At 48.7% G+C, this 27,154-nt stretch overlaps 1 protein-coding gene across 5 annotated transcripts; it reads right to left on the minus strand.

The window, feature by feature from the left end:
• Positions 1-479: 479 nt before the first annotated feature.
• PABPC1L (poly(A) binding protein cytoplasmic 1 like) lies at positions 480-26,370 on the minus strand. 5 transcript variants are annotated; one of them, XM_039498779.1, is made up of 16 exons: positions 26,249-26,370; positions 21,954-22,165; positions 20,768-20,961; positions 20,072-20,187; positions 18,935-19,074; positions 17,509-17,603; positions 16,979-17,116; positions 16,269-16,364; positions 15,350-15,616; positions 13,389-13,479; positions 12,839-12,967; positions 10,136-10,275; positions 7,489-7,582; positions 4,907-5,037; positions 2,027-2,117; positions 482-1,031 (listed from the first exon to the last, which is right to left on the minus strand). In XM_039498779.1, the coding sequence occupies exons 2-15, from the start codon at positions 22,144-22,146 to the stop codon at positions 2,034-2,036; spliced, it is 1,908 nt and encodes a 635-aa protein (XP_039354713.1). In that variant the 5' UTR covers positions 22,147-22,165; positions 26,249-26,370; the 3' UTR covers positions 482-1,031; positions 2,027-2,033. The 5 variants fall into 5 exon arrangements, with proteins under 5 accessions (XP_039354714.1, XP_039354715.1, XP_039354713.1 ...); XM_039498778.1 differs by lacking the exon at positions 26,249-26,370 and adding an exon at positions 25,978-26,119 and having other exon boundaries at positions 483-1,031; XM_039498780.1 differs by lacking the exon at positions 26,249-26,370 and having other exon boundaries at positions 480-1,031; positions 12,839-12,964; positions 21,954-22,146.
• Between the last annotated feature and the right edge of the window lie 784 nt (positions 26,371-27,154).

The raw sequence follows: 27,154 nt of genomic DNA on the forward strand, positions 1-27,154 counted from the left end.
AACATGTTCGATTTTTTTGACCACATCTGTACATGGAGTAGAGGTCTTCACAGAGCAGTACACAGTGACAAGCAGGTCCCTTTCCTGACTGCATGCAGCTAAGTTAGAACCAAGCATGACAGTGATTTATTTTTTTCCTCTCTGGGGCACATCACTTTGCATTTATCAACACCAAGCTTCATTTGCCCATTCACCTAGCTTGGTTACATCTCTTTGAAGTTCCTCACAGTCCTCCCTGGTCTTGACTAACAGACAACTGTCATCTACAAATTTTGCTGTTTCATGGCTCCCCCCACTTTCCAAATCATTAAGATGATGCATTAAAACACTGGACCCAATACAGAGTCTTGGGGCAGCCTACTGTTAGCCTTTTGCCAGGATGAAAATTGACTATTCAGTCCTACTCTTTTCTGTCTCCTAGTCAGTTTTCAGGAACATTATAGGCCTCTGACCCATCCCTCCCTCCCTTATTGCTGAAGATCAGCCTTAGGTCTAATCACTTTTACCGCCATTTGTACAGAAGAAACCATTTCTTCTTGAAAGAAAGACAGTGACAAGCACATAGTGAGAGTGGATGTATCAGCTGTTTATGGTGTCAACCACAGGAACAAATATAACATTACAGAACCCAAAAGAACTTACTAAAAATGACAAGCTCTGATGATTTGTCATCGCATGGAACACTACAACTGAACCAATCGTGTCTCCCTCCTCGCCACTCACAAGGAGAGGTGGTCATTCTACCACGTGCCCCCCTTGTTAACATTTTCACTACCTGCTCTCAGCGGTAAGGCTTGCCAGAAGAGAGCTCACATGGACAGTGTTACATAGATGCAGTTCATTTATGGGGAAAAATCATTTTGCAAAGTTTTTGATGCACAAAGAAAAAGTAACGCTGGCCTTTGAGTGCAAGTCTGTGTCATCGTCTGTACACAGAAAAAATAAATAAATGCTTCCAATATATGTGGTGATGCATGTCAGGGTTGTAGTTGCTTTATCTTCTGAGCCAAGCGTTCTTCACAGTCCCTCCTCTACAACAAATATACACTTTAGACATGTCAGACACAGAAGCTCAGTCTAAGTTAGCCTAGAGTTCACATACCAATACTGAACTTGAATTAAGTGACCAGTGAGAGCAAGGAAACTGCATGACCAAACTTGATCTTACAAAAGGGTGCCTAGAAGTTCTGCACATTTGTTTTCTGTTACCAAACAGGAAGGCTGGAAGCTTCTGCTGGAGTTGTACTAGGATGGGGCATGATCACTGCTAATGGATCCAGATTAGAGGCTCTAAGATTCTAAGAGGATAATAGGTTAAGCTAGTGGTTCTCAAACTGTGGGTCAGGACCCCTAAGTGGGCCGAGACCCCATTTTAATGGGGTCACCAGGGTAGCATTCAACTTGCTGGGGCAAAAGCTGAAGCCTGAGACCCACCGCCCCAGGGCTTCAGCCCTGAGTGGTGGGGCTCAAGTTACAGCCTCCGGGGCTGAAGCTCTTGGGTGTTGGCTTTGTCCCTCCGCCCGAGGTGCTGGGGCTTGGGCTTCGGTGGGGCTCGGGCAGGCTCTGGCTTCAGTCCCCCCTCCTGGGGTCGTGTAGTAATTTTTGCTGTCAGAAGGGGGTCACGGAGCAATGAAGTTTGAGAACCACTGGGTTAAGCTATTCTGCAATCCCCTGTAAAGGCATCAGGAATGATTGCATCCGATTCCATGAGGGCTACAAGAAAAGCCAGATTGGTTTATTTTTCACCTCCAAGTTGCCTCCCCAGATTTACATTGAAATTAACCGCTTAGCATTAATTTTTCTCTGGTACAATCATCAAGTTTTGGAAAATAGCAGGAGGCATTGGTTCATATAAAGGAATTAAGCTTGAAGTAAGGGTCCAACACACACCCCCATTGCTTTCCCAAGTCCAGCTTGACTGATCTTGACAAGACTTCTCTAGTGCTCACATTCCAGGCAGAAAGGGACCCTTCTCCACATTATACCCTGCCATGAGACCAGCTTCCGCACAGCCTCCCACACCTACCTGGGTCTCATAGGAGGAATGTTGCAGCACTGCTGTTAAGCGATGATTCGGTAGCCTGGTGTGCCTGGAGCACTGCAACCGCTTCCTCGATCTCACAAAGCAAAGCACAAGGTGGAGAGAAGTTTAGTTGCTCTGACACCTAGAAGCTTCCTACACAGGTAACAGTCAGGATACTCAAGGCTCCCAACTTGATCTTAGTATAGCTGTCCCTTCCAAGAGGCAAATTAGTTACCAGGGCTGCTATGTTTCATCAACACTACATTTACGTTAGATTATTTTTATTTTAAAGTCTGATTCCCCACTGCCTCAAAACCCAGAAGTCACACTCACTCAGACACCAGATAAGTCCTACTGTAGCCAGTTCTTAGGTCTATGTGGAGTTCTGCCTTCCGTAATAGTTAGGGGACTCCCCTGAAGTTATCTCGAGCACAACATGGACAGTCAATGGCAGTAGCTATCAGGACGTGTGTCCCACATGCTCCTGCTGGTCTATTCAGCGGACAACCACCCACCTCCCTTTTCATACAGCTCTGCGCAGTTGGGGCACTTTGTCTTCTGAAGTGCCCGGTATTGGCCACTGAGACACGCTGTCTAAGTAGATGAACCAGCAGTCTGATCCTACCTGATAAATCCCATGTTCCTTTTAAAAAGGGGAGAGACAGGTGAAAAATATTAATCCTGCCTCCAGCAACAGAACACAGCCAATCTGTTCAGGACAGAGGTTTTGATGGGACCCAGTGGCCAAACATACACCAGATATGCAAGAAAAATATGAAAAATTTCACACAGGGACAGTATTTTACCAGCTCAAAATTCAGAATAAAGAGGTAACTGCTCAGACTGAACGTGTCAGACAGGATTGGAGTTTGCAGCAGCCTCAGATTTAGCAGATTCATTTTCATGCTATCCAGCCTCCTTTATGGGCTCTCTCTTATGGGAGTGATATTACAGGACTAGAGAAAGCAAAACATGTGGACCTGATGACCTACAGCTTCTAAAAAGTGTGAAAGGAAATAGCTTACAGCAGAATTTGCCCTCTGAGAGCATGTTGCCCAATGACTACAAGCAAAGTCGCCAGGATCTTGTATTATTACAGACTGACTGAATGGCTTGTGACACTTCTTAGCACAATATATAATCATAGGATCTCTGGGAACTCAGCTCTATGTGAACAAAATCCTATAAACCTTTTCTTGTGTCACCTTCATATGATCATGGACCTTGGAATCCAAGATTTAAACCAGCAAGAATGGTCTCATTCTCAGGAGAGGGGGCCTGGAGTTACTTCACTTGTTCAGGGAATATGCAAGCCCATAGTATACCCGTCTCTATCTGATTTGTTCTATCCCTTTGCTTTCTGTGCTTTGCCAAGTAGCTGCCAGCCAACTGTCCACAAACAGGTTCCAGACACCCTCCAAATAACTGAGAACTACGTGGTTCCTTCAAGGTTTTACATGTGAACAAAAACAGTTGTACTTAGACTATCAGACTAAAATGAATACAATGGAAGCTCCTTCCATCACGTGTGCTGGGTGATTGAGGTTTTCAGGTGGATGCGTGTCCACATCACACAGCCAAAGCACAGTTTGGAATGGACACACCCACATCGGAGAGATTCCAGCCTGGAATAGCAGGGGATGTTTGCAGGACTGAGATGCCATGGCCAAGCTGTGCAGGGGGCGGGACCTAGTACAGCACCAACACATACTCTATCTGGCTGTAGTCAGTGCTGATATTTCCACAAAGCACTGGATTCACTCAAAATGTCCCAAACATTTTAGGACTGTGTATACTATACAGAGCCTGACCCCCAAGCCCAGGATGAATTTGCCATGTGTTTAGTGAAGGATTAAAACATAAAAAAATATGTTAAATAAGACCACCAAACATTCAGACACAACAAGTCTCTGTCTGACTTCTGGATATCCCTGTGCTATCTTCACTGTGGGACATCTCTTCAAAGCAAGTCGCATACTGCTCTAAGTCCCTTAACCCTCTCCAATCCCTCTGGTCAAAACTCTCCCAGCTTCTGGTTACACCCAGCCAGTGTCCCAATCTGACTTTCTCCCCCTACATGCACATTGACTGTTCTCAAGGCGGCCTAAGAATCCTGGACTTTCCTTATGGGAAAGAATCAGCCAAGCTATCATCTATTCTTGATCACTGAGTAGTCTGTCTCTAACAAGAGGGATTTTTTAAAAAAGCCCTTCAGTTAATTGATTGCCAAACTTCACAGCTTTGTAAAGGCCAGCGTAGCCATTACTCAGAGGGTTCCAAACATCTGTAGCCAGGAACAAACATGGAGTGTGTCCAGGCTACCCTTGATGTGCTAAGTTCCTAGAGCTAATTGGCAATCAGTTAATGAGAGGTACAAAATGCTCCTGTAGAGAGACACTGAAAGAACAAATCCTTGATTCTGCTTCTGCTGAAATCCTTATTTCTGCTTCTACTTCTGCAATATCTTCCCAATGTTTCTAGAACTGTGTTCTCTAAACTTCCAGGCATTCAGAATGCTGAAATCTTTACTGTCTTGATCCAGAAAACTAGGACTTTCCCTGCCTCAACTCCCACACCCACTGGCTTCCTATCCATCTCCAAATGGATTTCAAAATTGGTCTCCTAGCTTCCGGAGAGCTGCTGCACTCTAGCCTGGCCTCTTCTCCCGCCACAGTTCTGGGGAGTGAGGGGAAGGGGTGGCACTGTCACTTGAGCTGCTTATTTATCTGGAGCTGTATCTGCTTTTCACCTCTCCCACTAAAACACTGCTGACCCATACCTCCCTGCCCCCATCTTCCCATCCCTTCAGCACCAGATTCTTTCCCTTTGTGACATCCATTGCATTGGAAACATTCATTCTTTAGAGCGTTGGCTACTTCCTACCTTGGAGTGGAGGGATTCTGGTGATTCCAGCATAAGCAGCAGCTCCGAGTTATCAATCTCCAGCAGCATTCCTGTGATCTTCCCAGCCAAGGAGGCGTGCATGGCATGGATTAGGGGGTAAAGGCGTTCACCTGGTCACAACATCAAGGATAGCCTTACACATTATGGAAAAATCCAAGGCGACTTCAAACCATTTTGATTCAATATCCTCTCTCCAGTCCCCACACAGAATGAGTCCCAGCTCTGATCTTCTCTCATCAGGACAGGAGGGGTATAGATCAAGGAGATCACTGTTCACACACCAATGCTTTTCTGCAGAGGTGTTCGCAGACACCCAGATAGCATGTTCCAAGAAAGCTTCCAAGTCCCGCTGGGGGTGCAAATGCACAATCAGGGACATGACCACTAGATACATCTTTCTTGACATTGAACCATGGTGACAGAATCTGGTGCCAAGATGAGGGGCCAGGAACAAAGACTTATACCAGGCAGGTGCTGCACAAGCTTCCCCCACACAGCTTTGCCAATACCCCTCAGTGCTGGGCACCACACACAGCTTTGCCAATGCACCTCAGTCCCGAGCACAGCCACATGCCTCCCTGCAGCTGTTCCATTCCTGGGCCTTTCTTGAGCAGACAGAATATGCAGATTGGGACCTGGATGATTTCAAGACTGACAGTGCCCCCGGTGGGTTTAAGAGAAAGCTGAACTCAAAGCCTGCTCAAGTTAAAGGGCTGATGCCCTGACTCTCTGTGCCATTCAGCTTCCCAAGAAAAGAGTCAGACATGGCTGCCAGCCAGTCACATTGTGCAAAATGGAGATGGTGGCAACACACAGCAGCTGAGATCTGTTCTACTTGTATGCTGAACGGGGCTGATTCTGGTTCCCCCAGCCTCTTGCTGCTTGAACAGGAGAAAAACTGAGGGTAGCAGCATCTTCAGCTGCAGCTCTTCAATCTTGCTGTTTTGCACTAGCCCCCATAAATCTGAAAGCCTTGGATTAAAATGCTTCTAGCTATGACAACAGGGTGATGCTTAGGAGACCGCGCATGGAAAAAAAGTTTGGAGGACTCTGGGTATTAACAAGAGGCATAGTTGCTGCTTCCTTTACAGTCTGTCATTGGGACATGCAGGCCAGAGCCAGACTGCTAGAAAGGAACTATGTCAGCTTCTCTATCCTGCAAGAGCTGTGGTCACATCTGCAAATGGAAGTGGGTTTGGAACAAAGTTACTCAGGTGTCATAGTCACTAACAACTGTGAAGTGCCACCCAGGGCTAAGTAATGTGTGAACAGCAACCAGTTTCACTGGCTCAAGAAAGGGAGAAAGGCAGCTTTACCTAGGTGCAGAGATACTAACCAATTACTAGAGGGAGGAGCCCTATGGAGCTCCTCCCCCAAGACAGCATGGAGCACTTGCACTGACTTTATTGGTAGTGATTCTGGTTGGCATCCTTTCGTCTCTGAGCGACGGTGGGAATTGGTAATGTTTCTAATGCACTGAAAACAGGCCAAAAAAAAAAAAAAGGTTGCAAAGGCCACATTTTGGAAGGGCCACAAAAATAACTTGAGTCACTAGCATTTCTCTGGTGGAACTATAATTTAGTAATCAAGATACACAGCATCACAGCAGGGAGAGCTTCCTGGACCCAAGGGCTCAGGCCAGCAGGCTTTCAGCATGCTGTAAAGAGAACACATGTCAGGGAGCAAGGCTGCTGGCTGAAACTGGATAGCAGCAGCCACCTGTTGCAGCTGGGCTGTATTGAAAGTGCAGCAGGCATGGAGGAAGGGAGAACAGCACATTTCTGACCCACCGTAAAGGGTACTGGGAGAAGGGCAGTATGGAGCGTATTAAGAGTGTCTATTTCTAAGGGAGCTTGCTTGGAGTACCAGTCTAGTGATGGAGGAATGGTCTCGGCTCAATTCTATATCTGGATGGCCCAAGTACCTACCCATGGAATCGACAGCCAGGCAAGTCTCTCTGTAGCTAAGCTCTTTATAGCCTAACAAAGATCCGGATGCAACATCTCTGCACAGCTTGTGCTCATGCACCAGCACGAGCTGCTCAGTCAGCGGGAAGTGCCAGACTCCATGTGAAATTGAACACTTTGCCAGAGCCCGATCGCCTACTGGAGACAGCCCCTATGAGGTAAACAGCTGATTGACAGGCCCCCAAACCTTGACAGCAGCAGTGAAGTGTCTCTTTGAAATTCAGGGGAGCCTGAAACATCGTCACCTGGCAGAGCGGAGCTCTCCTTCGTGTTCAGAGCTCACAGGCTTTCCCTTAGCCTGGCCCAGGATGCAGTGACCCATCGCACCACTCCCACAGGTCATGGAACAAAGAACTACAAGCAAGAGCATCCCACAACACAGCCCAGATTTAACAAGAGTTTGTCTCCAAGGCAACAGAAACAATCACACAGGTTGTCGAAAACCCATAAGTGCCACATACGGGGCTAGGATGAAACCTTGGGCTTGTTGACATGCAATGCGCACACAGTGCAGCAACAGAGCCAGCAACAGCTCCAGTAGGTTACTATCCTCCTTCTACCAGGGTGTAAAGGAGCAGCTTCACCGGCACCTACCTAGCATTTGCTTCTGCTCCTGAGGAGGAGCTGCAGCGAGCATGGATGCAGTCAGAGGTTCCTGCCCATGAATATGAACAGCAGGTTCTCCAGCCTGAACAAAGTACAAGGGATAGAATCACTCAGAACGGCAGGAAGCAGCATCTGGGTTAATCAAGGCACGTGAGTCATGTTTTAGAAGCAAGGATTCAGGGAAGAAGGGCACGGTCTATAGGGAGGGTCTGGTAGTTACAGCCCCTTTTCATCTGGGGATCTCAATCATTAACCTTAACCCCTGTGAGGAAGGCAAGACAGGGCTGGATTAAGGCAATCCATGGCCTAGGCACATCAGGTGGCCTGGTCTCCACCTAAAATGTAGGTTGACCTAACTGTGTCACTCAGGGCTGGAAAAAAATTCACAGCAATGGAAACCCCCTTCCACGGATGCAGGAGGCTTTGTAGCTGTAGCATAGCCATGGCCCGTGTCCCTGCCCAGAGAGGCAGGGCAGCACCATGGGGCCCCACTTATCAGCCCCTTCACTAGGAGCGGCAACAGAGGCCTGTTCTCCCCACCAAAAGGCAGGAGTGGCAGTGGGGGGAGGTTTGCTTACCCAGCAGCAGCCCGGATGTGTGTGTGGGGGGGTGGGGGTCGGGGGTTGTGCCTGCTGCCCTCTTCTGCCACACAGCTCTCAGCTGGAGTGATGCTGGCAGTGCCCCTCAGAGCAGTGGGGTGTCCCACTGAAGTGCACTGGGGACTATTCACACCTCTGCGAGCTACTGTGTAGGGAGCCTAAAGCAATGAGACTTCGCTTGACTCAGGTTTTCAAGCTTTTATTCACAATCATGAGCCTAGAAAGTTAATTTCAGCTTTAATTAAAAAAAAAAATAACATAAAAAATAGTGGTATAAATCACACAACTCCAGCAGCTGGGTCCCTAAGCAGGAACCTGTAGTGCCTAGGCCTTAATCCAGCCCCAAGGCAAGTTACTCCCATTTTGCACATGAGAAGCCCCAGCTGCGCTGATTGTGAGCTGCCCAGGATCACACATGAATCAATGGCAGAGCCAGAAGCGGCCCCCCAAGAGCCTGGAATCCCAGTCCCTGCCCTCATCACTAGAGTACAGCTCCGTTCAATCGCTGGCTTCCTTCAGGGCCACCCTCACCCAGGGGCTTCCAGACAGCATCTCTCTAAAAGGCACAAGAGACTTGTTTTTAACAATGCTGAAAGCCATTTGAGGAGTCCCATTTTCAGTACCAGAGGAAGAGCTTCCCCAGTGCCATAGGGGAGAAGAGACTCAATTCCAGCTTTGCTACCAGCATTAAGAAACAGCTCTTCTAAGGGGCAAGGGCCAGGCAGATAAAAGAGAGCAGAGGCATGATACAAAGAGAATCTGTACGCTTCAGGAGGGAGACTAAACAATCTCCTCTCCCCTCACTGGGGACTCCCGGTATCTGGGCTGGCCAGATTTGGGCCAGCTGATGGTCTCCATGGAGGGTGAGGGCTGCACCAGTGTATCAAATGGAGTAGACTACAGCACATAGATGAGGCATCCACACAAGGCACTAGACCCAGCATGCAATGCTCTGCATTGATCTGAGTGGTCTGGCTGGTAAAGTCAAGATGTAGCTCTGTGTGATTGGGTGCCTGCCTTTCCCATCTACAGGCTGAACAGCCAGATGGCAGTGCTCAGCGGGCAATGCTTTAGCCACCCTGTCCTCTAACAGGACCATGCAAAGTAGAGCAACTCCCTAAAGGTTAGGGCTGCCAACTGTCCAATCACACAAACCCAAACACCCTGCCCGTGCCCCGCCCCTTCTCAGAGGCCCGTCCCACTCACTCTATCCCCTCTCCTTCAGCTGCTTGCTCTCTCCCACCCTTGCTCACTTTCACCTGGCTGGGGCAGAGGGTGTGGGGTGCGGGAGAGGGTGTGGGGTGCAAGCTTTGGCTGGGAAGCGCTTCCCTCGGGCGGCTCCCAGTCAGCAGCACAGCAGGGCTAAGGCAGGGTCCCTGCCTGCCCTTGCCCCTCCCAGAAACGGCCGGGACATCCCTATGGCCCCTGGGGAGTGAAGGGCGGCAGGAGTTGCCGCATGCTGCCCCTGCTTGCAGGCACCGCCCCTGCAGCTCCCATTGACCACAGTTCCTGACCACTGGGAGCTGCAGAGACGGCACTCAGGCAGTACATGGAGACCCCTGCCCACCCCCAGGGGCTGCAGGGATGTGCCAGCTGCTTCCGGAAGTGGTGTGGGGTCAGGGCAGACAGAAAGCCTGCCTTAGCCTGCTGTGCTGCTGGACTTTTAGTGGCCTAAAATCTTCTGATTTGGCTTCAGTATCCTCCAGGAGCGAGAGCCCAATTCTGGGATACTCCCAGTGAAACCAGGGAAGTTGGCAGCCCTACTAGAGGTGTGAGTCCATCCTTCCTCCATCCCCACCAGAAACTCTCTAGCAGCAGCAGCAGAGTTCTCATCAAATACAAATGGGAAAACCAAAGGCCTTTCAGAACTTGGCCGCCATCTTTGCCCTGCAGGGGCTCAGGAAACACAGGCTATTTTTGGAATGGCCACAGTTCCACATTCTATTCCGATTATCCCTCCCTGTGACTTTCTAGCAGATCGCTGGGCCCTGCCCCAGCCTCAGCACCTCTAGGACAAAATCCTGTGAATAGGTTACCTGTTGTACCAGCATAGGTGCCACGCTTCCCATCGGCTGGATGTTCCTCACTGCTGAGGAGTACTTATACTGTGGCACGCCCCGCAGCAGGGATGGTGAGGTGGGTGCACGGGCACCAAGCGTCTGGGTCCCTATGTTGGCTGGAAGAGATACAGGAACATTAGCGAGGAAGAGACATGCAATAAGCGTCTGCACATGCTTTAACTCTACACCTGCCAAGAGCGTGAAAGCAGTATGCCAAGCAGGGCAGGCAAAATACGCCCCTCACAACTTCAAAGCAACGTGCGGGTGCCATTCAAGCTAAAAAAAAAAAAAAAAGGCTACGTGCTCTCCCAGTGCAGGGTAATCAATCAGGGGAGTGGTGGGATGTCAATGAATGGACTTGTCTTTTTTCATTCCCCACCCACAGATTGATGCCTCTCAGCATGAGCAGCTGAAGGGCAGCACCAGGCCCTGGTACTAAGGAGTTTGCCCCAGGACTCCTCCTGCGAACGCATCAGCGAGGATGGCATGGTGCTCACTCACAGCAGGAGCACCAGACAGCATGCTGCCCTACTCCTGCTGCCTGCCTGACACCACAAAAGGAAAGTATGGAAAAAGGACAAAGAAAACTGAGGAGAAACAACGATGGGCTCCTCCAACTCCCCCCACACGTACCTAAGTGTGGGCTGTATCCATTTCACATGGATTGTGGGGCCACCCAAACTCCCACTTCACCATTTGGGAGCAGCATTACAGCTTCCTAGTGCACCCTGCTCCAAAAACTCATTGGGGAACCACTTTCATTCCCCCCTCAGCTATTAGAAGCCCAGAACCCTGCCCAAGAGAACGGACTCAACAACTGCTTCACGTCGCCTGCTCATGTAAAGAACAGAAAAGACCAAGGGCCAAATACAGGAGCAAGTCTGAGTGCCACAAGGACAAGAGAGAGAGAGAGAGAGAGAGAGAGAGAGAATGAATTTAGGCCAGTGCAATTTATTCTCTTGCCTGGCACCTCCAGCCAGTAAATTACATATCTTAGACAACCTCAGACTTGTACCTCTTACCTACACGCAGCTTCTGCCTCACCCTCTTTACACATCACCTAGAATTTGGCCAACTAAGTCCGAGTGTGAGAGACTGACCTGGTGTAACTCTCACACTAAGGAGCCAGAAATGCAGAGAGTAGCAAGGAAAGCAACTAAGTCCTACATACACATCACCTCCGAATCTGGCCCTCAGATTCTGCTGTTGAACCTGCTCAGCTCTCCCCACCACTTCACTTATGCTAGTGAAAAGTGTCTGACAAGCCACCGAGTCTCTCTTATAGGTATCCTTTGACCTGGATACCCAGCACAAGAGGCCAAGACAGTCAAACCTCATTCTCCAATTTTGCAGAAGCAAGAGCTGCATGTCAGAAGGTGAGCCCAGAGGGGATGAACTAGATGCAGTCATGGGCAGGCACTCATTGCTCAGAGGAAACCCTGAGAGCAACAGCCAAATCAAATCGAAAGGCACAAGATAAGCACGGAGCAGTTTCAGACCATTCATCCCTGTCAGCCTCTACTATAAGCACTGGCAATTTCTATTTTACTTGGAATCTCAAAACCTTTGTTGTTTAACTGGAGCCATTAAAACCCACTTCCATTGTCCAAGGAATCCCTTTAAATCGGTTTTTGCCTGGAGAACACACTTTGCCTGAATGTTAAATCTAGGACTGTGGTCATTACTACTGAACAGCACATGGTGGAACCAATCAGGATCAGGGTCCTTTTGTGCTAGGCACCGACCCGAAGACAACAACATTCCCTGAGAACTACAAACCCATGCACTCCTAGTGCTCCCTGAGGCCTTGTCTACACTACGCATGAAAGTCTTTCTAAGCTACGCAATTTGAGTTACGTGAATAGCGTAACTCAGGTCAACGTAGCTTAGATCTACTTACCACAGGGTCCACACTACTACTCCCCTGACTCTTCTCGATCCGGTGGAGTACAGGAGTCAACAGGAGAGCGATCAGTGGTTGATCAGTGGTTGATTTAGCGGGTCTTCACTAGACCCGCTAAATCAACTGTCTTTCCTCCGTTAAGTGTAGACAAGCCCTAAATCCCGTGAGTCCATTGGGGACACAGCACACTACACCATTCTACTCCAAGCTTTTGGGGTGAGTTTTTAACCTACACTCCAACTTCAAAGGGAGAGAAGGCAAGATTTTCAAAATCCTCCTTCCCTCCCTCCCCACCATTAATAGGCTCAGTAGAATTCAATTTATTTCTTTATTTTTATAATGTTGACAAGTAATATCAATGTTTACTGGGAGAGATTTAAATTTCCACAGGTACAGGAAATTATTTAATGACAGTAGATGCTGAGATTCAAAAAAGTTAAGTCTGACACATTGTTTAGTTTGACGTGATGTTGACAGTCATTAGCTGGAAATCAAATTCTAATAAGTTCTCAAGCAGCATTTTTCTAATTTTGCCTGTCTGCAGATGTTGATCATCAGTAGTGGAAATATTTCTGTCAGTCTGTGTGAGTACTGTGAAATTGACATTTATCGACAAAAATCGAATCCTCCCAAGCCTACCCATGGACAACTGCACAAGCCAACCCTTCCTCCAAAAGGCACACAGAGAGAGACAGACAGACAGAAACAAGATTGTGACCAACGCCCTCCTGGGCATGTTCACTAGATACTTCTAACCCACTGCCTCCTTGACTTACCCACTCTCTGGGCATGCGGTGGCACTCGGGGCACCTGGGTAGATGCCTGTCTCATGGTGCTGATGTTGGATAGCAGGCGCCTGGGTGGAGCTGCAGCCCTCAGGATTGGGGTAGCCGTGTGGTAGGCTGCTGTAACGATTGAACACGTTGTAAATTTCCCACTGGCGAAGGTGCAGAAGGAAATGTCTGTGCTGGGACGTGAGCCCGAACAGGCAGTGTTTACCGGCAGGGTGAGAGAATGAAGGGTTTGACACGCAGATAAGAGGGGAGGTCTTTTCTCTGACTCGGTGCAATTCAGGCAGCTTTGCCTCCCAAAACTTACTGCCTGCAGGTGACCCACCAGCCAACCGCTTCCCCCTAGCTGCATGGTTTGTGCTGCTTTTAGAGAGCGTTCAGTCCTAAACTACCCCAGCACCAGAAGGAAAAAACCAAAACCACATACCAAGCTGCGCAGAGCAGACACAAAAGCACACTGTCGCTCCCCTCCACCACACACAGACTGCCCGTCACAGGGGGTCAGAGGAGGCACAGCAGATTTAGACTCACTCACAGGGAGGCCTGGAGGGCTGTGTGCTCCACCGAGGGGCAGGACGGACTGGGGCAACTGGGCTAGGACTGTAGAAAGTAGCTCTGGTTTGTGGCTATGAAAGGAGCAGAATACAGAGTGTCTCACTCGCCAGTGTGAGTCAGTTAGTACAACCCTGCAGCAGCAGCAACAGAGACCGTAACTCGGGAACTGCAGACGTGGCTGGATGAACGGATCGAAGCAGAGCTCAACAGATCCCTTCATGAAATTGGCAGCAGCATGAGTCAAACACTTCCATAAGTGACTGACGTGCCTACAGACCCAGGACCCATTAATGCCCAGTCTGGAAGCTAGAGAAATGTTAGTACCCAGGTAAGGAGGCCAGTCAGGGCTAGGATCCTGAGGGACTGGAGTCATTAGTAACTTCTGGCACAATGATAAAGGGGGAAAGCCCCAGATGGCAAGTCTGGTGATATCTCTAGAGGGAATCATAGCTCTGGGGTTAAAAGCAGAGGATAGGCCTGTGATAGTTCAGATATTTAAACACCAAGCGTCTCAGTAATCTCTCTATAATGCCAATCACACCAATGCACTCTAGGCATTTATCTCACATGCAGTGCCATGTCCTGAAGTGTTTTACAGGCCCATTTCCTGCTGCTTCCCTTCCTGTTGCCTGTACACCTTCCAAGTGTCCCATTCCTCTGCGCCTCCCACTCACCTCTGCACCTTCTATGCCACCCCAACACATCAGCTCACACCCTCTCATCTAACACGCAAGCCCCTTCTCCATGTGCCTATGCCTGCATCGCACTTCTTCTGCGAGGCCTTTCAACCACAATCCACTCGGTATGCCACTCGCAGGAGGCTCACTTGAATCTCACTGTCTGTACGAAGTGGCCAAGATTTTTTAAAAATGGGTGCGCAACATTATGGATCCGGGTGCCTCTTTAGGTACCCAACTACGTGGCCTGATTTTCAGAAGTGTTGAAGGCAGCACGGTGTGTTCCAGCACTTCTGGGGAACACAAATAAACAAACAGTCCATTCATTTAAGGGTCTACACATGGACTTAGGAACCAGCTTTAGGCACCCCATTTTGAAAATTTTGCCTATGGTGTTTACACACTGTACTATGTACACCAGTTAGACTGTAAGCTCTTGGGGGGCAGAGACTCTTTGATGTCGGCAGCGCTGGGCACGCTGACAGTGCTCAACCAACACCACAAGCATGCAGGGCTGACTGGAGTCAGGTGAAGCGTGGCACATTAGCCCATCTGTCCATCAGGTAAGCAGACAGATGATCAGGACAGATTCTAATGGTAACCAATTCTGCATCAGCTTAGTGTGTCGTGGGGTGGAAGGATGGAGGGGCTGAGTGGGATTTGATAGCTGCTTTCAACTACCTGAAAGGGGGTTCCAAAGAGGATGGATCTACACTGTTCTCAGTGGTAGCAGATGACAGAACAAGGAGCAATGGTCTCAAGTTGCAGTGGGGGAGGTTTAGGTTGGATATTAGGAAAAACTTCTTCACTAGGAGGGTGGTGAAGCACTGGAATGTGTTACCTAGGGAGGTGGTGGAATCTCCTTCCTTAGAAGTTTTTAAAGTCAGGCTTGACAAAGCCCTGGCTGGGATGGTTTAGTTGGGAATTGGTCCTGCTTTGAGAATGGGGTTGGACTAGATGACCTCCTGAGGTCTCTTCAAAGCCTGATATTCTATGAGTGCTTGGAACAGAGCAGCACTCAGAATGACACCTGTAGCTCTGACATCCTTAGAATGACAATCTTTGGTTTGTCATCTTTAGGGTCCCAAAACAAGCTATTTGGTTCAATTACTCTCAGTGCTGGAGGTGCTGAGGTGCCAAAGAATCAAATACACTGTCCCCCCCCCTCGCCCCCCAGACAGGTGAGTCTGGCCCCAGGCAAGCTCCTCAGACTCCATATTGGTCTGCTGACAAGCCCCTCCCAGAGGAGTGGACGGGGCCTCACCTGTGGGATGGCAGGCAAGAAGTACCCTGTGGGTGCCTGGAAGGAGCCAAGGAGAGGGCCAGGCAGGGCTCTCATGGTGGCCAGTCTCTGCATATACTGGTTGGTGAGAATAGCTTTTCTTTCCTCCTTTCTTTGAGCGAGGGCAACGTACAAAGGCTTGGTGCTGACGATCCGTCCGTTCATTTCCGTCACGGCCTTGGTAGCCTCTTCTGGGGAGGAAAAACATACAAACCCAAACCCTTTGCTGTGTCCACCCTCTGTCATCACCTAAAATTAGATTAGAACACAACAAAGTCCACTGAATGCCAGGTACTCCATCCGCGTATCACACAGAGCTGTCATCACAGGTGGGGACATGAGCAGGGAGGGAAAGAGTGGACAGCAGCCAGCCTCCGGACTCAGAGGCAACAAACACTGTGGCCTGAGGCTCCAGGGGCTGCGTGGGACTGATTTCAAGCAAGGTTGGAGGCAGGAGCCCTAGGTGCAGCCATCATACAGTGCAAGTCACATGTATGAATCAAGGGTGATTTTTTCTAAGTGTCTATTTCTAGGCACCTATTCCCAGCTGACTTCAAAACACAACAGCTCTAGCAGCAGCCCAGCATGCTGTCACATGCGGGTGAGGCCGGGGACATATCAGAGCTGGATTCCTGACCCGAGTTCCCCAGGCTAGCAGGGGCTGTGAGCACTGCAGAGGCAGCAGATAGTGATTTATTTGCATAATCTGAAAAGCTATAGGCCAAAATGCAAGCCAGTCACAACTCAAGTGCCAGGGATTGAAGCTTACACAGGTCCAAAGCCTAGGACTTGCTATGTTCAGTACCAGTGCCCCATAAAGCACCGCCACACCGAGATCAGTGACCGTTTAGGATCTAATGCCTTGTGAATTAGACTCCCCATGTTAGCCCAGTTCTCTTACCTTTGCACTAGTAATGGTACCATATGGAGAGAACTCCTTTCTCAGCCGCTCATCATCAATACCATCATCCAGGTTCTTCACATATAAATTCACCCCCTAAGAACAGACAGGGCTATAACTAGATTTCTCCACAAAGGACAGCAAGCCTCGCACAATTCAGCATGGCTACAGAAGGCCCACAATAAACGTTCCATTAGGAACTTGCTCTGCTGTGTCTTACTGACACCTTCCCAGAAGACCATATTTCCAACCTACTCTACTAATACAAATCCTCCCTTTTTTCTGGGAATGAAAGAATGTGGCAGATACAGTGAAGTCACTTACTTGCCATGGGGGTTTAGGACCACTCTGGTTTTACACACTCCTCACTTGTAGGTGTCGCCTATAAGACACACCCCAGAGGAGTGTGTAACGCAGAGAACTGGGCTGGCTCCTTTAAGGATCCAGTGCCACAAATACAGATGTAGGAAATCCCAGCATGCCGGGCAAGCAAGGAGGCTCATTTCCCTGATAGAGATGCTGGCTGCCGTTGGGATTTTCGACAGCGCCCGCTCAGCAATGGCCATGCCTTTGTATCTGGAATGCCTGAAAGCTTCCCTTTGAGACTAGGAGGCTCAGCAGAGACATCCCATGCTGTTACTCCCTCTGGTGAGCATTCCAGAGAGCAACCAGGCACGTGGCATAAGGCACCTCCACTTCTTTCCCATTACCTGGTATCTGCTCACTCTTTCCTGTTTGATCTGTTCAAATTTACGCTTCAGTTCACTCTGACGCTCCATCCTCTTCTGAGCTCGGCCAACGAACACCATCCGGCCATTGATCTGCTTCCCGTTCATGTCTGCCACAGCCTGCCAGGAGATGATCCCAAGTCTAAGCACAAAGAGAAACCACAGCCCTAGCACCCTCCCAGCCCCCCTTTATGTAGGCTTTATTTCTCCCCATTACTATTAGAGATCTTTCAAAATAAAAAGGTATAAAAGCAGCTTTGCTTCCAAGTTTGGATTACAGGGCTTCCCTTTGCATAGGATGACTGCCCAGACAGACTCACTGGCCACGCAAACACACGTTGTTAACAAGAAGCTACAGGAATTGGAAGTTATGGAATCTTTCACACTAACAGATCGGTTAGTTGCATTTCAGCAGCTGGCACCAGTCTGCCCCTGCTCATGAGAATAAAGGCCCAGCCAGGCTTCTAAATGTCACAGACTCAATTATATATATAAAGCAAAGACCCTCTTGCCTTCTGGGCTTCTTCGTGCTTCTCAAAGTTGACAAACCCAAACCCTTTCGAGCGACCAGTGTCGTCCATCATAACTCTGACACTCAGCGTCTTCCCTGCAAACAGAAGAGTGCAGTGCCTGAGAACAACCTGGAGCAGAAAGATACTGTCCACCAAGGTCTCTGCTCAGAGCTTGAGAAAATCACCCCTGCCCCCTCCCCATCCCCAATCTCCTGCTTTGGTTAATGATCACAAAGACTTTGTTAGAGGTCAGGCTAGTGCTGAGTGATGTGGGGGCAGTGGCAGCAGTACAAGGAGCTCCATGTGTTGGGGTGACTCCAAAAATACACTGGTGCAGAATGGGGGCAATGACAAGTGTCTACTGCAGTGTGGACAGTCCCTTGCCCGCTAAGGCATCCCAGCTAACAGGAGTGACAATGCTGGTAGCAGGTAAATACAGGCACCCCAACTCACTAGTTTGGTCTCTCCAAGCCCTCCCCACTAGCAAGGTTCCCACAGGAGCTATACAGCCAGATGAGTCATGACCCAACGTATTTACTGGTTGGCACAGCAGACCTGGGCTCTATTCCTGATGCCCAAGGTTACACAGCAAGTCACAAGGTCTGGTGCCTCAGTTTCTTCATCTACAAAACTGAGATAAACATCCCCATCTACCTTACTGTGAGGAATCTAGTCACAGAAACGCAGCCTTTGAGAAGCACAGATGAAAGGCACTACAGAAACGTTAGATTATTTAGTATTTCTCAAGCACCAACAGTGTGCTCCGGGCTCAACAACAAACAGACCTTGTTCCAAGAACTTAGGAGACAGTCACAACCCACTAGGAGAAAATGTTATTCTAAATTCAGACTAGTAATTTAAAGGACATTTACCTTTCTGTAACTGGCTTCCATGCTCAGGCACAGCTTTGAGAAGTTCTACTCACTCACTTGCCTGGGAAGGGCAATTGTTTGTGGTTTGTTTTGAAAAGCAGGTAAGCCATCAGTCATCCTCCATCATCATGGTCAAGAGCAGATAATCAATGATTAAATTAATAACAGTTCTGCAAAGCTGCACGGGATGACTGGCGAGGTCCTCAGCTGGGTTTGGTCTTGGATAAGTGTTACCACTAAAACTATTACACCTCTACCCTGATATAACGCAACCCAATATAACATGAATTCGGATACAATGCGGTAAAGCAGTGCTCTGGGGAGCAGGGCTGCGCACTCCGGAGGATCAAAGCAAGTTCGATATAACGCGGTTTCCCCATAACACAGTAAGATTTTTTGGCTCCTGAGGACAGCGTTATATCAGGGTAGAGGGGTATATAAATAAGAGAAGAGGTCTAACTCACTCAGGCTCTTTCCCTTGTACATACTCCTTGGTCCCACAGCCTCCAATTCACCATCCACTGTGCAGATTTTGCTATAGAAACGCTACTCACCAAACTTGGAGAATATTTCCCGCAGTCTGTCATCGTCCATATCATCCCCAAAGTTCTTGATATAGACATTGGTGAATTCCATCACCCGTGCCCCAAATTCTGCCTCCCGCTCTCTACGGGATTTAAAATGGCCAACAAAGCTGCAGAAAGGAAACGGAGGAACATGAATCCTCACTATACATCCATTGGGCAGGGGAAAAAAAAAAACCATGGGAGTCCACTAGTCAGTAGAGTCACTCCTAATGGTGAATGTCGCTTTATCACTAGTAACAACTGTGTATTTTTGCATCTCAGCAACCTGAGCAGATCTTACTTGCACTCTCCCCCGTCTCCACAAACACTGGCTACTGTTACGTAACATTAATGCTGCAGTAGCACCCAGAGGCCCTAGTCAGTCCAGGGCCTCCCTTTGCTGGGGTCTGTACAGACACAGAACAACAGATGGTCTCTGCTCCAAGGAGCGCACAATCTAAGAGCCATCCCATACCAGACATTGCAGAGGGGATCTCACCGGATCAAGCAGATCCTAAAGGAATTCAATTATTTGCCCTCTCTCCCTCCTAGATGGTGTAAGATCTGCCCCTCCTCCCTGCAGTGCCAGCTCCACCCTCAGTGGATCCCTGTCCCTGCATCCCAGCTGGGCAGTAGTGGCAATACACAGGCAGCGATCTAGAGCTCACTAGATCCAAGAGTGCTGAGGTCTTTCACAGGAGGGGAGGGGAAGGGAGGACTGGAGAAGGCTAAGGCCTCTTTCTTCCACGTTATCTTAAACGAATTCTTAGGGAGTCAGGGACCAGTACAGAGCTATGGACATCTGCAGTGCTGCATCACCATCATGATGTGTACACCTGCTCATGCCTGGACTAGGAATTTGTTCCCTCTGTGCCAACAGTTCTCAGTCTCCATACTGCAACCCTACCAGGATCAATAGCATCGCTCCAAAGCCCAGTGAAAAAAGGGCAGAAACAGTATAGGCCCTAACAGGGAGCATGTTTGCCCTGTGAGCAATGCTGATTATGCACCACACTGAGCAAATACCGATAACCAAGAGTTTAGTTACTATACAAAGGCCACATTCAGAGAGGGCTATTGAAGGGAGAAGCAGCACAAAATGAGGGTTCCCCACTCCCCACTTACACCTTGCGGTCATTGAGCAGCATCCCGTTCATGGTGTCAATGGCCCGATTTGCCGCCTCATGAGTCTCAAAGTGAACGAAGCCATAACCGCGGGATCCGTTCTCATCACAAACCACCTGCCAAGAGAGAGGCAAAGTCAGACACTGAAGAGCCCTGAAAAACAGAAGGCAGATCTCCCCACGCCCCACCCGGGCAGACCTCCCTAGCAGCCACCCACGCCAAACCCAAGTCCCATCGCCAAGGAACATTCAGCCTCATTGGCATCTGCTTTTCACCAAGCTACAATACCTAGAGCCCCATGCTCATGACATACTGTCACGTGGGGGGATAAGAGTACAGGTCACAAGTTCAGCTCCCAGGGCTGACAGAAGCTGGAAACACCATTGAGGAAACGTGCTGAGCCCCTGAGATAGGAAGTGGTCTGCACTGCTCTCAGGAGATCCCTTCTAGCTGAGTCAGAGTGCATCAGCTCTGAAGCGAGTTGCATCCAGCCTCCTTTGCCAGTGGAAATAAGATAGCAGCGCTCCTCCCCAAAAACCCTTTAAGTCTCCTATTCACTTAATGGATGAAAATTTAAAGAAAACCACACAAAGCAATGCAAAGAGAATTCACATCTCAACCAGTTTGATAACCCTGGTAACAAAGTGCAGGCAAGTCCCAGGATAAATCTTGTTCTTGCAGTGAAAACATACGTACCTTGCAAGAAAGGATATTCCCAAAGGCTGAGAACGTATCATACAAGGCTTTGTTGTCAATAGAGTCGTCCAGATTCTTGATAAAGACATTCCCAACCCCTGATTTCCTGAGGCCAGGGTCTCGCTGGGACCACATGATTCGAATGGGCCGACCTTTGATCACTTCAAAATTCATGGTGTCCAAGGCCCTCTCAGCTGGCAGGAAACATGCACATTTGTTATGAACAAGTGAAGACAATTACAAGGAGAGAAGAATTGTGACACGGCCTGATATCCCACCTACTGTAACACTGGGTGTCTGCACAAACAGACTGTTATAAGGAGCAGGGAAGTGTTGGGAAAAAGACCTCATTAAATCACAACCAGAGAGGCAGCCTAGGAGCTATCTTGCAAGCCACGTTCCAAAGTAGACACACCAGATAGTCCTCTAGTAACATGTACAACGGAGGAGTCAGGCGATGGGTTCTGTTCATGTAGCCGCCCAAAGCTCATCTACAGGAATCTGAGAATCCTTTTGCCCATTAGCACTGAAGAAAACTCCCCATTTGTCATTCACAGTAAAATGGAACAACATGGCTGCCCACACTGTTTCGGCTTTGAGCAATAGATGATTTCAGTCTCCAGTGCTACTGACCTGGCACCCTTCACCCGCTGTAACCTCATTCCAAAAAATCAAAGGTGTCTTAGAAGTTCTGCCATTTGCTTCAGAATCATCTTAGTTAAAATGAGAACAAATCCCTGCCTAGCAGTTCTGATGCTAGAAAATGAGAATCCCGTACAGTTTGTCACTGTCATCATGAACACACACATGGCAATACCGCTTTCCCCTGTTCTGCTCTCAGAGGAGGACAATCAAGTCAAATGTACCTTTGAGCACTTGGAGGAAGGGTATTCATGCATGTTGACTTTTTCACCTGGGTAGAAAACTCAACTGTAGGGCCCCTGGTGTCTCCCCTCCCACCCTCTATCTAGGCACACACATGTGATTAGACACTCAGATACCACGCTGACGGGCACCACATAAGAATCCAGCACAGATTTAGACTAGAACCAAGTGAAAACAAAGCATTAAGTCAGTATTTATTTTGAACCTGGCAGCCTTAACATGACCCCTGTAATCAGCCCTCACACCCCATCCCAAACCACAGATGTAAACTTTCCAGAGGTAAAGTTTTTATCAGGCTTACCATCAGCGGGCTGCTGAAAATTTATGTAGGCATAACCGAGCGATCGACGTGTGGCAACATCCCGACAAACTCTGATGGACATGATCGGTCCAGCAGGTGAGAACTTCTCATACAGCATGGCTTCGGTCACATCTGGGTGAAGATCTCCCACATACAAAGAAGCTAATGGATATCCAGGGCCACTAGCGTTCATGGTCGCCCACAAAGCTTAACTTTAAAGTGAAGCAAGACCTAGTTACTTACTGTGGCACAGAGAATATTTTTGTGCCCAGATAATAGAATATGGACTTTGGTCACATGCAGCAACCACCAATTAAAGTCTCAGCCCAAATCCCCAGTTGCCTAGAAAGAAGTTGGCTGCAGTGCAGAGAATAGAATCCAGAATCCCTAAGTTCTCCTAGTAACACATCAGGACTGAACTACCCTCCAGGCATACCACAGACCCAGTATTTTCAATAACGCTTTGCTCTCACTTATATTGATAATGTAAAGCTTGAATGGTTTATGTATATTACCAGAACTCCGTTCCCCAGCTCGAGCAAGCTATACAGACAATAGGATACTCAGCTGGGGTGTTGTTCGTTATTTTAAGAGATGCCAAATGGAATTTCATTCCACAATAAGCAAAACAACCCAATGGATTTGTATTCTAATCCCTTATACTGTGTTCGTTTTCTTCCCCTGTTTTTCAGGCAGAAAAGCAAATCCAAGGACCATGGAGAGCATTTTCTGTAATAGAGGTTTCCTATGAAGGTGTTACCGTTCATTGTATGACATCATAGCTTTCAGTATCACTGTATATTGTACTGTTCCAGGACGACATCACACTGCAAGATTCAATGTTGCTGAAGCAGAGTGCATTGGGAGCCATTGTGTATGTTTTGTCATAGATCTAGAAGGATATAGGACAGACATACACGCTGTAGAAGTTGGAGACTGGCAAATGGCCTCTTAAGGAAAGGCTAAATAGTTGGGGAAGGGGGAAATAGTACAACACATGATTATTGTATGTTAAATACTTTAAAAATCATCTACCAGCTTTGAGTCACAGCCAAATGCTGATCTCTGGAGAAGTTTGCATCAGGTCCCAAACTCAGTGCCTCAGTGTGACATACCAAGAGAGTCTAACTTCTGAAGTAACTGAAAAGCACCTCCCATGGCCTTCATGCAAATATGTTCACCCCCACAAGCACAGGCTCAGGAAAGAGGTGTTAACAACCCTCTACAGCTAGTGAGAAGGCTGCTGTTTTGTAAGGCCTTTAGTCACCACACTTGGGCCAATGGCAGGAGCGTCTTCGTCTGTGTGGACAAATCTGGATAAAGCTGGAAACGTGGCATAAGCAAGACTACTAAAACAAATAAATCAATATACTGGGAAGGGCGGAGAGAGAAGAGAGAGAAAAACTAGGCAATAAGAGCAAGCTGCTTTTTCAAATCTATCCCATTTTGCCCGAGGAGGCTATGAATAAATAGGCCAACAGTTCTGAGCCATGAAAAGTCACATAGTCAAATGTCATCTTGCCTTATGTGTGCAGCCAGCAGTAAAAGTGCAGCCCATCAACAACTAAGCTAAAGATGGGGTTCCCACTCCAGCAAATAACAGCCCACATCAAGACCTGAAAGCTCAGGCAATCAAGAAAGAAACTTCACCGGGCAATAGACTAAAACTCAACCCATGGTATCAGTCAGGTCACAGCAGAAAGAAACCTGGTCCCCTTGTGTTCAGAAGTGGCCTTTAGTCCATAGTAAAACAGAGTAGACTGAGACTAGAACATGTAAGAATTCTGGAATCCTAGTCTCCAGAAATGGTCCCAGCCCTCACTGCCCCAGAAAGTTGAAGTTCACTCTGGCCTTGCCTATCCACTGACCAATGTAAGTCCCTGGTTGTCCTCTTCCCTCAACACCCAGTAAGAGAAATCTTGGAAATATGGTTCTGTCTCCTTTAGCAGGGAGGTAAAAGGCATTTCCCCAGCACTTCTCTGGTTCTTTTGGTCCGTGAATCTCAAAGCACTTTATAAACATTAGTTAAGTCTCATAACACCCTTCTGTGGTAAGAAAGTATTATCACTTGAGGAAAACCTCAGGGAAATTACATGCCCATGGCCACAGAGCAAGTCAGTGGCATAACTGGGAATAGGACCCTTAAGTGCTGATTTCTAGTGCTAATGTTCCAACCACTGAACACTTCCTCTCCGGTGGAGAAACGCCTAACATAAATTGCACTCTCCCTGAAGAGTGGAACAAAAAGAGTGAGTCACCAAGGGAAGAGTTCAAAGCCACATTAGCAACTCTGGAGCTTTTCCAGTAAAGAATTGGGCAGAGCCCAGCCAAGGAGCAGTGTGTGGAGGGAAGAATCTAACCCCGAGTGTTCTGCAAAGCTAGGATTTACTTCTTGAAAATGGTCTGCATTGCACTCTCATTCCATGTCTGCGTGGCAAAGGAGATTCGTAGGACTGGGGCTCCCAAAGCCAGTTTGCATAAGTTCTCAACATCAAGGGCCCATCTGAGCCATTTGTGTTCTCTCTCCCTCAAATCCACTCATTCTTGCAGGAGACTGGTCACTAGGTTTGTGGTTTCATAGCTTAGATACCTATGTTTATATGCACCTAGACAACCTCCATTTTGGAGAGAGGGATCTCTACCATCTCTGTCTACACTCAAGTCTTCATTTACTCCAATGTTTGTACCATTTTCTTTAGCATGGCTTCTTTCCAAGGGATTTTCTCCTTTCTGAAGGATCTGCACGCAAACAGATCTAAATGAAAACTGCATCACATTTGATTGTTGATGTGTTGGAGAATATGAGATTTTGGGTTTTCAATATTATAAAGTGAGTTTAAATTTCACGGCTCAAGGGGAAGTCCGAGGAGTTAGAAAATGAGGTTGAGCCTGTTGTTCTATGATACTACAACCTTCCAACGCCCCTTTCCTCAATACACCAACCCACCACAGGACCCATAAGCATCGCAGGATCTGCATGCTTTCAGGTTCAAATTCTACACCATGTGCCTTCAGTGGAATCGCACGAGGTATGAATCATCATAGTATGTGGCCCACAGTACTTCAAAGGGGAGACTGTTCAAGCCACAAAGGACAGTTAGATACACAACTTCCATTGACTTTCAGTCACAACAGTGCCAAACTTCCCCTAAAATCCTGTGTTAATTTCAAGGTTTTATTATTTAATATTTGTGACCCAACAGAATTGTCAAGGTGTGTTCCTGATTGCTCAGTAGGGTCAAAAGCCATTAGCTTGTCTGAGAAAAATCTCAGATCCCAGGGAAGCAGCAGGGGCTTTTAATAACTTGGTTCCCCACCTGCAGAATTTGCTTTCCATTTCTGTGCTGCTCATTCCATTAGTCTATCTCACCATTTATACCAATTAAATCTCCATTTGCTGTTGCTCTCAAAAGCAGGTGAGATTCTGATACATTTAAATGAGTTTTTCTGCCAAGTGACTTTTCTAGGTAAGACACAGCAGTAAAACATTTCGATGTTTGGTAAAAGCCTTTTAGGGAGGGAGGAATACCCCACCCCACCCCTTCTGCTGAAAATGCACCACCCTCTGCATCAGGTTGGCTGGTTTCAGCATCCAAGATCCCACTAGAAACATGCCTAGAATCAATTCCTCCACCTGTCCACAAAGCCCCCACCCCCTTTCATAGCGCGACAGCCCTGATAGCCAGCATTTAAGAACTCCCCCCAGCCCGGGGGGGGGGGGCAGCATTGTGTAGCTTTGTAACACCGGAATCAAGGGGAGGCAGGAAGCCCTCATTAGACCCCCCGCTCGCTGAGCCGCATGAGCCCCCTGGGGCAGCGGAGCGGGCTGCCCCCCGCCCAGCCAGGGGCCCTGGCACACCGCGGAACCGCAGCCCCACCCGCTGGCTGCCGGCTTCGCCCACGCACCCAGCCCGCGGCACAGCCCCGTGCAGCTCCACGCGGGGCTGGGCGGACGCTGAGCGGAGAGAGGAGCCGGTGCAGTGGGGCTCGGCTCACCCCCCCGCCGCCGGGCGCCCACACTCACACGTGGCCGTCACGCTCTCAGACCCAGCCGCTCCGGTGCAGGCGGCGGCTGCCAGAAGCGAGCGAAGCTCTCAGGGCTCCCCGGGCCCCGCCCCTTCCCTTTGCCGGGCCGGCGGCCACTCCCCCAGCTGGCAGCGCAGCCAGCTGCAAACGGTACGTCGTGGTGGTGGGCCCGGGGCCCTCTCGCTCTGCGTCCTCCCTGCCAGCTCATTGGCCCGGGGCCAGGCCAGCCAGGCCCTTCCCATTCAGCTGCTGCTCACGCTCGAACCCACCCCAGCTCCGGCTAGTCCTCCACTCCTAGCCTGGCGGGCCGAGCCCCAGGCTGGTTTAAAGCACTCGGAGCAGACGCGGGGGTGGGGTGCTCGGAGAGCCAGTGTTCAGGAGGGCTCCTGATACAGCACTATGGTGACAGGCATCCTATGGCCCCAGTCGGAGAAGGGTAGGCTTGTTAAGGAAGACGTTGGGTTCTGCTTCCTCCACTACCCCAGGAATCCTGCCTGCTCTTGGGAAATGCAGTGAAGAAGCCACCTGTGTAAGCTCAAAGGCTCGTCTCTCTCCCCAACAGAAGTTGGTCTAATCAAAGATGTTCTCTCACCCACCTTGCCCTTAGGAAAGTCACCTCTCCCTGTGGTGGTTTGGCTCCCCATCTGTAAAACAGGGACTGTACCGCTCTTCTGTCTTACTGAGGGGTGATGGGGCATTTAGATACTGAGTCAAAGAGAAATATAGAGGGCGATAGAACTAAAACAGAGTAAGGTACCCAGCTGATCTTTTCTCAGGAGCCATTCAGCATTTCTGTCAAATGTAGATTACATACTGAGGTGCAGAAGGTGTGTGGAAATGTGCAACTGAACCACAGGGGTTGAATTTGTTCCAGCAGAGCCTTAAGTGTGCCATTCACACTGAACCATCAACTCTACTATGGGAACCAGCTCCTTTGTACCCAAGTTTATCAGAAGGCCACTGGATGACTAATGATATTTTGAGAAATCAAACAAGGCAGGTAAGAAAATCCACATTTAAATACCACACCTTTATGATACCAAAACACTCTGATTGAAATGAATAGGAGCAGTAGGGGCTCAAAATCAGTTTGGGTTACATGGGTTCTCCACCCTTCTGAAAATCAGGCCCTGTATTTATCTGAGATCATGAAGAAAAGGGGCCAAACTGTGCCA

The sequence above is a fragment of the Mauremys reevesii genome, linkage group 13, assembly GCF_016161935.1.
Source record: "Mauremys reevesii isolate NIE-2019 linkage group 13, ASM1616193v1, whole genome shotgun sequence".
Lineage (NCBI taxonomy): Eukaryota > Metazoa > Chordata > Testudines > Geoemydidae > Mauremys > Mauremys reevesii.